We start from the raw sequence: 11,533 nt of genomic DNA, 5'->3' as shown, positions 1-11,533 counted from the left end.
TTTAGAATTGAATTATATACCATCCATAATATTAGATGTTCAAACAATGAAATCTGAACACATTGTGGTACATTCATGTAATATGAATCATAATGGAAAGTAGTATAAAGATTTGTTTAGTAAGTTTTCAGTTCTCACTAACATGTGAATGTGTGCCACAAAATCTTCCATTGGAATATTATAGAATATGTTTGTGGAATACAAATGACTTCATAATTTCAAGATAGTTTTATCATATTTTGTATAATTGGGGTTTTTTTGCTAAAAATGATTAAAGATATATTATTGCCAACATTTTGTATGCTTTCCATATACACAGAAACACATATGTACTTTCTAAATAAGTTTAAGTAAAACAAATTTTTAGATAAGTCTCTGGATGTTAATCACATACGTATACTATGGAAAACCAAAAAGTAGAAAATGTTAAACTCCATGAGATTATTTTCTGCAAGAAGACACATGATATCCCCTTATTAATCTAAAGAGTTGAGAGTTTCTGGCCTTTCACTCGGAAGCTTATTTGTCAAAATAATGAGAGAAAGGTCTGTTTTAGCTTTGTGCTTCCCGAAATCAGGATAAATGAATGTCATACAGGATAGATCATTCCAACATTTCCTCAAAGTAGCTGTGTTCAGCTCTGTCAGCTGCCTATCAGAATTCCAGATTTTTGTGATTAAAGACAGAAACTGGATTGCAAAGAACAAGAGGAAGGAGATCACAGTTTGCAAAGATCTTACATGGACCTTGGTGCTGGATTTTGAGATCCTTTTCCATAGAGGAAAGAGAATGCTGGATCTTGAGAATGCTGGATCTTGAGATCCTTTTCCACACACAGGGAACAGATTAAGATCAGGAAACATATCAGGGATGCAGTAAAGGGTGTAAAGTTTATTCCTGTGAAAACAGTTACATATGACAGCTGTGCAAAATTCCTGTTTAATCCTCCCAGTCATGTTCCCTTCACATTCTTTTGTGTTCACACTTTAATATACATTTACCAGTACAAGATGAAAAACCAAAATGGCCCAAGTCCCCAGTAATATCACTACAATTACTTTTTGAACTCTCCTTTTTAAGTGAAGAAAAATGAAATTAGGAGATTGGCAAGCTTGGACAAATAAAATATGCTGAGGTCAGAAGCTAAAATGATTGGCCACTGTTCAGGCACTATGAGTAATAATTCTTACTTGTGTATAATAGAAACCCGGATGAAAAGCACTTGTATACCAGTGGGTTAGTAGATTAAACTCACGCCAGGTGCGTGTGTGTGTGCCTAAGATCCCAGGAGGAGAATGGAGGAGAAGGGGTTGTGGAGTGGCCATCCCCCCGGGGGTGGGGGGGTTGGGGGGGAGTGATTTCTCGCTTTCTGTCTGTCTTTCTGGTGAACACATGTAATTTACAGCAAAAACAGAGAAAGGAATAAAATAAATCAAGTCAGCAAGGAAACAAGTACTATTACATCAAACATAACAGAAATACAAAATATCATCAGAAAATACTATGAGTGATTATATTCCAACAAACAAGATAATCTAGATTAAATCATCAAATTTTTGGAATGTATAACTTATCAATATTAAACCAGGGAGTAGAAAGTCTGAATAGACCCATAAAAAACAATGAGATTGAAGCAATAATAAATCACTTCCCAACAAAAGAGTCCAAGTCTTGAAGTCTTTACTTCTGAATTCTACAAAACTTTGTAGGAACTAATTTCAATCCTCCTGAAACTATTTCTAAAGATTTAAAAGGAATGAACCATCTCAAATTCATTCCATGAAGCCTCCATTATCCTATTCTAAAACCACACAGGGCATAACCAAAAAAGAAGTCTTCTTGTGTTATCTCATTGAGTTCTCACAAAAGCTCCATGAATAAAGTTCTATATTCTTTTTCACATATAATTCTGTAGATTTAGTGTGAAGACTCTGTCCAGGATTCTGTCATTCAGTGTTCCACTAAATTTAAAAAAAAAAAATGAAAGGACCCAGTCTACTGCCTTTGAACACTGTAGAAATTCCACAAATGAGGTTTATAATTCCAAGACACAGCTATGTTCAAATATAGAGAAAACAAAATCGTTCAAGTTTCTATGATTTTACATCTTATAAATGTATTCAAAACTAAATATATTCTATTTATAATAAATTTAACTAAGGCATGCTTATATAGTATAAAGCTGTTTCTAGTCTCAACTATTTGCTTACCACTCCATTCACTCCCCCTTTTATTACTACATAAATAACTAGAGCCCACCACCATTCTCCATTAAGACAGTCAAGATCTGTTGTCTTCAGTCAGCACCATGGTCTAGTGGTCAAGCACTGTACAGGGGAAACTGGATCCCTTATAGCCAACTGGGGTTTAAATCCTGGCCCTGGCTATAACACACCAGGCCTGCATGCATTTCCAGGATCTACACCAGATCAGCAATGGGATGAGGAAGACTTGCAGCATGGGCAGGTCCTATTGATGGGTGGGAATACTCTCTCTCATGCATGTGCATGTGCACTTGATCATGAATAAAAGGAAAAAGAATTTTGATTAAGAAAAAATGCTTCTCTTTTTAAATTTGCTATAGGACACTTGCACTAATATATATATATATATTAATTTGCTATAGGGCACATGCAGTCACTGGAGATAGAAAGAGAAAGTGAGAAAGCAGGGCACATGCACTCACTGGAGATAGAAAAAGTGAAAAAGCACTCTGCTGGTCAGATGATCACACCACAACTTCTTCTCTTCTACTCTCTTTTCAGGATTCTGGGCATACATGTACTTACCTGTCACGTTTTTTGAGCCAACAGGTCAGAACTAGAATCATGTAGTCGGCCATATGGGATCCAGTTGACTTGACCACATACCACCTTTTAACTTTTTTCATTTATGATGCAAGTTCACTCTGTTATCTTTACTTCCAACCTTGCAATGTCAATATGTTTTAGAAATGACATAAAAATACTATACAAAAGGTCAGGATGTGGTGTGGTGGTTGGGGCCCTGGACTCCCACCTGACTGACCGCTGTATGAGTCACAGACCTGGCAGCTTACACTCTCACTTTCCCTTTTTCTCTCTGTCTCTTTCTCTGGTCAAATTAAAAGTTAATAATAACAAATAAAATGAAAAATAATTTTAAAAAATTATACAATAAGTTTAATTCCATTATGATAAAAGAAATTGCTGGGTATAGTTTCTGTGCCAGATACCAGAAACTGTAAGCGGGGAGGCTTGGTGGTAGAATGTGGGTATGAGAGGCAAAGGAAAGAAACGTTCAACAGAGAAATGGGTATAAAATTTTCTGTTGAAAAAAATTTCTGCAATTTTTACTTTGTAAAAATTAAAATAAAAAAATTTCAACAGAAAAAATGAAAACTTTAGGCTAATATCTCTGATGAGTTGGAATGCAAAACTTCTCTGCAAGATACTAGTAAATCGTATTCAACAACACATTAAAAGATTATAAACCATGACCAAGTAGGCTTTATTCCAGAGATGCAAGGCTGGTTCGACATACACAAAACAATGAATGTTATACCTCACATTAACAAAAGGAAAGATAAAAAACATATGATCATACAAATTGATGCAGAGAAAGCATTCAGTAAAATACAACATCCCTTCATGATTAAGACACTCAGCAAAATTGGCATAGAAGGGACATTTCTCAGCACAATAAAAGTCATCTATGACAAACTCTTAGCTAAAATCATACTGAATGGGGAAAAGTTGAAAGCCTTTCCACTCAAAACTGGAACAAGGCAAGGTTTTCTTCATTTTCTCCACTCCTTTTTAACGTAGTACTGGAAGCTCTAACCAACACAACTAGACAAGAGAGTCAAATGAAAGGCATCCAAATAAGAAAAGAAGTGAAATTATCTCTATTTGCAGATGATATGATGCTATACATTAAAAAAAATTTAAAATAATTCACAAAAATCTCCTGGAAGTAATAAATGAATAAAGTACAGTGGCAGGATATAAAATCAACATAAAATAATCTATAGCACTTTTATATACCCACAATGGTCAAACTGAAATAAAATTGAAGAAAGCAATCCCATTTATAATAGCCACAAAACCAATATGATATCTAGGAATAAACCTTACCAAAGATATCAAAGACCTCTACAAGTAAAACTATGAAACACGCGTAAAGAAATTAAAAATTATACAAAAAAGTGGAAAAACATCCCATGTCCCTTGATTAGAAGAATAAATATAATCAATATGTCAGTTCTATCCAAAATAATCTACAAATTCCATGCAATTCCAATCAAAATACCAGAGATATTCTTCACAGAAATGGGAAAAACAACCATAATATTTGTCTAAGATCACCAAAGCAATACTGTGCAAGGGGAATAAAGTAGGAAGCATCTCACTTCCTGACTTCAATATATATTACGAAGCCATAATAATTAAAACAGCATAATATTGGCACAAATACAGACAGGTAGACCATTGGAACAAAATTGAGAACCCCTGAATAAACCCCAAAACATATAGTCAACTGATGCTTGACAAAGGACACAAGATAATCCAGTGGGAAAAACAAAAGCTCTTCAGCAAATGGTGCTGGACAGCCACGTACAAAAGAATGAAACTGGGCCCTATCTCTCACCACTAACAAAAATCAACTCAAAATTGATTGAGGATTTAAACATAAAACCTCAAACTATAAAACTACTAGTGGAAAACAAAGGAAAAACTGTTAGATACCTTGAAGTAGGCAAAATTTCTTAAAGAAGACCTCCAAAGCACAGGCAATAGTCCCCAAAACAGACAAATGGGACTGTAGAAGGCTGAGAAGCTTCTGCACAGCAAAAGCTATGGAATACTACTTAGCCATAATAAACAATGAGACTCTGCGTTTTATACAAAGTGGGTGAATATGGAAGAATTAATGCTCTGTGAATAAAGCCAGTCTATAAAAGACAGACTTTGTATGTTCCTATCAAATATATACCTAAAGTCTGCACTGTATAGCAGAAAATGAGAAGTTGGAAGGTATAGGAGTAGGGAGGGCAACTGTAGACACTAGCGATAGTAAAAAAAGGGGCAATATCAGGGAGGGTAATAAAGGGAAGGCAGAAGAGAAACGGGGAAATATCTTTAATCGACACAAAAATGAAAAGTTATTTGCTGATGATAATGTATATGGTAATGTCTTAGTCTTCACTGATATGGACTTTATTCATGCTATAGGAAATCCACATTATAAAGATGTAAAGATGCACAGTGATTAAATGTAAATAATAAAAATTTTTAAAAAGAAAAACAACAAAAAAATAATTAAATCTTTTCATTTTAGCAATGTGAATGTGCCTGTAGGACTAAATGTTAAGTAAAATGGGCCAGACACACAAAGATAAATAATATATGTCCTCTCTCATATGTGTGATGTAAAAAAAGTTGATCTCACAAAAAACAAGACTAGGGTAGTAATAAATGATAAGTCATAAATAATGAAGTAAAGAGGAAGGATGCAAAATCAACATACAAAAATCTATAGTATTGGGACCAGCAGTTGGTGTAATGGCTATGTCACTGGAATCCCATGTAGTCGACTGTGGTTTGAGTCTCGGACCAAGTGGCTTAAACTCATGCCAGGTACATGTACATGTGTTCCCAAGATCCCAAGAGGAGAATGGAGGAGAAGCAATTGTGGCGTGACCATCCCTTCTAGGGGATGATTTCTCACTTTCCATCTCTCTGTCTTTCTCTGTCTTTTTGGGGAGTGCATGCACCCTATAGTAAAAATCCCTTAAAAAAAACCTAAAACAAACCTATAGTATTTCTATACACCAACAGTTAACAGGCTGAGGTGAAACTGTAGAAAGCAATTGCATTTACAATAGCCACAAAATAAATAAGATATCTAGGAATAAACTTAACCAAAGAAGTCAAGGACCTCTACATGGAGAACTATGAAAAACTCAAAAAAGAAATTGAAAATAAAGCAAAAATGGAAAGACATCACATGTTCCTGGATTGGAACACTTAATATAATCATACCCAAATTAATTGAGAAATTTAGTGCAATTCCAGTCAAGTCACCAGAGATATTCTTTACAGATTTAGAAAAAACAATCATGGAATTTGTCTGGCATCATAAAAGACCCTGTATTGCCAAAGCAATACTGTGTGAGAAGAGTAGAGTAGGAAGCATCTTACTCCCTGACCCCCAAGTTATATTACAAAATTATGATAATCAAAACAGCATGCATGGAGAATAATTGTGGATAGTGGAGACAGTGTGGGAGGAGGGTGAGAAAAAAACAATCAAGGGGAAAAAGAAAGAAGTAAAACTTTTAATGGACACAAAAATGGAAAATTATCTGCACCCAAATACGGTGGTGAGCAGCCTATTTCTGGTGATGTTTCCTTGGTATTTGGGAATAAGCTCCACTAATCAGAGAGCCATTAATCTAGCTTTTGCTAGTTCCTTATTCACTCTGGGTAAGTCTCTACCATCTCAGCTCTGTTTGTTCTCAAGAAAAATGTATGAAACTTATGAAGCATAAAGACTGTCACATAAATATTAAAACTTCATTTTTAATGGATATCTATATATGTGCAAAATGAACACATATTGAAGACATTTATACTAATAACAGAAAATTTAATAAACTGATTTTCCTCTGTAATGTGCAAGGCGATCCTCAAAGAGATCCATGGATCTGAGGGGTCCCCACTTCAGTTTTTGTGTCCCCACTTTTTGATCTTTTATTTTGCTATAGGCATGTGTGTTCACCAATCATGAATTCCATGCTCACGATTGTTAAGTGTACTCTCTATGATATAACCCATTGTCTGTAAGAGATAACCCCAAAGTTAAATATCTCTACTGAAGATTTCTTAACACTTCTACCTAAAATGCTCTGCACATCTAATTCCTGAAAATTCAGCAATATACTCTATAAAAGTTTAGGAGCACATTAAGGAACTAGCAAAGATCAACATTTGCTAGTAATGGGGTTCACAGCTTTCTTTATGAAACCCTTTTTATTTCCCCAGACAACTCTGTGTAGCCTCACCTAGATACTGTACACCTTAAACAGGGGAGGTTGGAGTCTCTTGTAGTTGGTGATGATAGAAACACTGAACTCTCATTTGCTGATATGAAAAAAAAAAAAAGAAATATTATTTTTATCATATTGTTTTTCTTGCCGTATTTATTTATTTGACTCCGGCAACTTGATTTCCTGGCAAGTGGCATTACAAGATTCTAGCACACATACTAGGCAACAAGTGTCTAAATTAGTATATGTGAAAAGTACTGAGTACCAAAGTTTTTTTAACACATCAAAGCTACCGGTAGGGGGAACAGAGAAATGATGGCCAAAGACTGTGAAGCCTCAATTAGACAAGAGAATTGATTTTGTTTTGATTAGTTTTGGTTTTCATGTGTGAGATCTATAGAAAAATATGCAAAGCATGGTTAATGATGATATGTTACTTATTTCAAAATTTCTAACATAGCATATTTCGAATGATATCACAACAAAAAATGACAAGTTCTTGAGGCAACAGATATGGTATTTATCTTCATCTAATTATTTCATATTTTACTCACACATCATGTCATCACTTTTTACATCATACCATAATTTATTTATTTATAGTGAGAAGGAAGAAGCAAAAAGAAAAGGAAGGAAAGAATATGAGAAAGAGGAAGAAAAAGTGAACACACTTGCTTTTTTTTTTTTAAGTAGGTTTGTATAAAGACCATTCTAGCATTTTCCCATGCTCTTCCTATAAAGAATCAGAGTTTTCTAATACTTTTATGGATGTCATAATTCCTAACATCCTGAAATATGAGATTAACAATCACATATCATTTTACTTTTCAGAAGTGCATGCATACACACACACACACACTTACTAGGATTTAAAAAAAACTCTTACTTTTTACTAAAAGTAACTCAAACATTTCATGTCTTCAACGTCTATTATACATCTATATGATGCTTACTACTATGATAGTTGTAAAGACATTGTGTTAAAAATGCCTATATGTTTTACATATAATGTTAGAAGCAAATATTGGGTAAATTTTTGCAGTATTTTCTCTGTGCAGGTGAAAAGAAGTGGAAATCTGTCTGTTGTTCCACAAATCAGTCTCTTGATTTCTCTTTATGAGTTCATCCACAGAGCTGCATACATTCCTACTCTGCTCTTCTCCTCTTCTCCTCTGCCCAATAGGGCACATTCTTCCATCTGCACCAAATACCATCATGCCCACATGCCCTCACTCTGCCAGCACTTCTGCTCCCTGACCTTCATGGCAGGCAGCAGAGTGGACACAGGATGATTTGTCACCTGCTCAGGATGTGGGAAGGACCAGTCCAATACAACAGTTCCTCCTCAATAGCTAAAGAGCAAGCCGTGGACCTAAAAAATAAACTCAACAACTGCTTCCAAAGACAACAGAAAAATATGTGTAAGAAACTGTAAAAATGGCAGAAGCTAGTAGGCACATACAGAGGGCTAACCTATCCTTACTTTTGAAGCAATACTGAATAAAGAAAGTGAAATTGAGATGTCATGAACATTCTCACAGATGACCTATCATTAGGAATGAAACACACTGAGAAGGTGGAATTGATTAACTTGGAAAAGTTTTAAGGAAATAGTCCTAAGACGAGAAGCACAAACATAGCTTCCATGCAAAGGCATTAATAAATACCAATTTGGGAAAGAAGATGAAGAGAAGTGGAAATTCCATGGGGTGGGGTGGGGTTGTGGGGACTGAGCCTGAAATCTCAGGGTATTAGAAAGGAGACAGAGCTCAGGACTCCAGTAAGGGACACTCACCCCAGAAGAACTTTTCAGATTCTCCAACATTGTACCTTTGCAGTCTGAATAGACATTCTTTAGGTTTTCATCAAAATAATAACTTTTAGGAAAGGGAACTCCTCTGTACAAGGCAAAAATGGCAACGTAGATAATTTCTAAAAAATGAGGCAGAAAGTGAGGGGGAAGTTAATTCTGGAGGACTGCCTTTGAAGTGGAAAATCTAAGATCCTCACACAGTTCTTAGAATTGAGCCTATTCAGAGAACCAGATCAAAGTTAAGTCATTACAAGGAGGTCTAAATTCTCTTGATAAAGAATCTGAAAAATCCTGCAGAATATTCAAGATGGGTGCCAGAGGGACCGGCAGTTAGCATAATGGCTATGTCATTGGATTCCCATGTAGTCAACTGCAGTTCGAGTCCCGGACCTGGTGACTTAAACTCACGCCAGGCACGTGTGCGTGTGTGCCCAAGATACCGAGAGGAGAATGGAAGAGAAGGGATTGTGGCATAGCCATTCCCCCTGGGGGGTGATTTCTCACTTTCTATCTCTCTGTCTCTCTCTGTCTGTCTGGCAAGTGCACGAGCCCTATAGCAAAAACCTCTCCAGAAAAAAAAAAAAAAGATGGGTGCCAGACAATGGCACAGCAGTAAGGCTACTGCACACAATTGGGAAGGTCCCAGGAGGTTCATGTCTTGTGGCCTCTATCTACACCCTAGGTGTGCCCATAATCTGGGTTGGAAAGTATTGGGGGAAGTTCACAATGCATGTTCATGTGCCTCTAGCATTAAATTTTAAAAGACACTGAAACAAATATTTTGTAAAAATAACAGTTTTTGCAAAAATGACATTTATGTAAAAAGAACAGTCTAGTTCTTGTGTGGCAGTGGTAATGCAAGTTCACATTCCTGTGTGAGCCTCAAAAAGACTCCTGGATTTGAGTAAAAAGTACAAAAACTGGAAGAAATTAATATACTAACTGAATACAGAAACTTATCCAAACACTGAGAATAGATCATGATCTTTTTTTTTTAATTCTCTATCTTTATGTACAAAGTACACTGTTTTTAAAGCTATTTACATATTTGCATTATCCCTAATATTACTCTGGACTGTTGATGGTACAATATACAAAATTAGTCTAGATATGTTTGTCATGCTACAATTTTTTTCTTTTTCTAATATTAATTCTGTTTTCTCTCTACTAATATTAGTTTTGTTTTCTCTCTACTAAACATGAAATAGAACTAATGATAGAATGAAACCTATCCCAAAGACACGTCATCATTATTGATTTAGAATTGAATGTTCATACTATCCATGTGATTGGAGGTTCAAATAATAACATCAAAATACACTGTAGTACATTTATATGATAGAAATCATAAAGATAAATAGCAATGTTATTCTTAAATAAACTGTCGGCTCTTAATAATGTATAAATAAAAATTATAAATTTTTTGATTGGTAAAAGATAACACACATGTATCTGAAACAAACATAGCTTCATAATTTTAAGGCATTTATTACTATATTTTGAGTAATTGGGTAGTTTATGTAAAAAAATTGATTAGGAATCTTTCACTGTCAACATTTCCAATGTTTTTCATACACACAAACATATGCAGATACACACACACACATGTACTTTTTAAAAAAAAATTTAGATAAAAGACTTTTCTATAAACACTGATGGAAACTGCCCAAATACATACACTATGGAGCAACTGGAAGGAAGCAGAAAATATTATACTCCATGAATTCATTTTCTGGAAGAAGATGCATGATGCCCCCATTATTAATCTACGGCATTGAAAGCTTCCGTCCTTTCAGCCAGTACCTTGACTGCCGCAAAACTGTAAGAAAGATCTGTTTCAGTTTTCTGTTTCCCCAAATGAGGAAAAATGAGTGGCTAGAAGGATAAGAGATTCCAACAACCTGGCAAAGCATGAGGATTGGTCTCTGTGACAGTTCATCAGAATTCCAAAATGATGTGACTAGACACAAAAAGAAAATTGCAAAAAGCAAGAGAAAGGAGATCACAGTTTGCAAAGCTTTGATGTGGACTTTGGTGCTGGTATCTTTACATCCTTTGCCTTGGAACTGCATCTTCTTGAGATGTTTACACAAGGAATAGATTAACAACAGAAAAGATATCAGAGACACAGTAAAGGGCATGAGGATTTCTAGCGTGAGGGCGATCATACTTGAAAGGTGCATCATATTCCTTAGTTGAGTATTGCAAGTCACATTTCCTTCATGTTGTCTTGACTGCATACTCGCATTCATAGATCCCACCACAAAATGACAAAGCAGAAAGACCAAAGACCCCAACAATATCAGCAGAATTACATTCTTAACTCTCCTCTTTAAACGAAGAAAAATATAGTTAGAGAAATTGGCAATCTTGAGTAAATAAAATATACTGAGGATAGTAGCAAGCCAGAAGCTAAAATGGTTGGTCACTGCCCAAGAAACAAAAACAAAAATTCTTATATTATAGCAATCTCTATTAAACACAGTTGCAAACCAGTTGATCAATATTACCCAGAGCAAGCCAATTCTGGATACTGCCAGAGCAGTGAGAATTCGATCAGCTAAGGAGATCTTTTGATTCTTGACCCAGTCAATGAAGTTCACCAGTGCTATGAAGCTATTGGCAAAATTTCCAAGAAGAAATTGTACCATTACTGCCATGGAATAAATGATTGGTAGTAAACTAATCAT

At 35.3% G+C, this 11,533-nt stretch overlaps 1 protein-coding gene and 1 pseudogene across 1 annotated transcript; both read right to left on the bottom strand.

Annotated features, from left to right (window-relative positions):
• Positions 1–526: 526 nt before the first annotated feature.
• On the bottom strand, positions 527–6,818 carry LOC114005381 (taste receptor type 2 member 19-like; annotated as a pseudogene).
• Positions 6,819–10,609: 3,791 nt separating this feature from the next.
• LOC102477266 (taste receptor type 2 member 20-like) lies at positions 10,610–11,533 on the bottom strand. Its single transcript, XM_006164825.1, has one exon. The coding sequence runs from the start codon at positions 11,531–11,533 to the stop codon at positions 10,610–10,612; it is 924 nt and encodes a 307-aa protein (XP_006164887.1).

This window comes from Tupaia chinensis, unplaced genomic scaffold (assembly GCF_000334495.1).
Source record: "Tupaia chinensis unplaced genomic scaffold, TupChi_1.0 Scaffold143728_1, whole genome shotgun sequence".
NCBI classification, from domain to species: Eukaryota; Metazoa; Chordata; class Mammalia; order Scandentia; family Tupaiidae; genus Tupaia; species Tupaia belangeri.
The sequence above is the reverse complement of the archived record's forward strand: the minus strand, read 5'-3'. Positions and strand labels throughout refer to the sequence as shown.

Coding starts and splice junctions, on each gene's coding strand:
- LOC102477266 (XM_006164825.1), bottom strand. CDS start 11,533: ATGATTAGTTTACTACCAATCATTTATTCCATGGCAGTAATGGTACAA.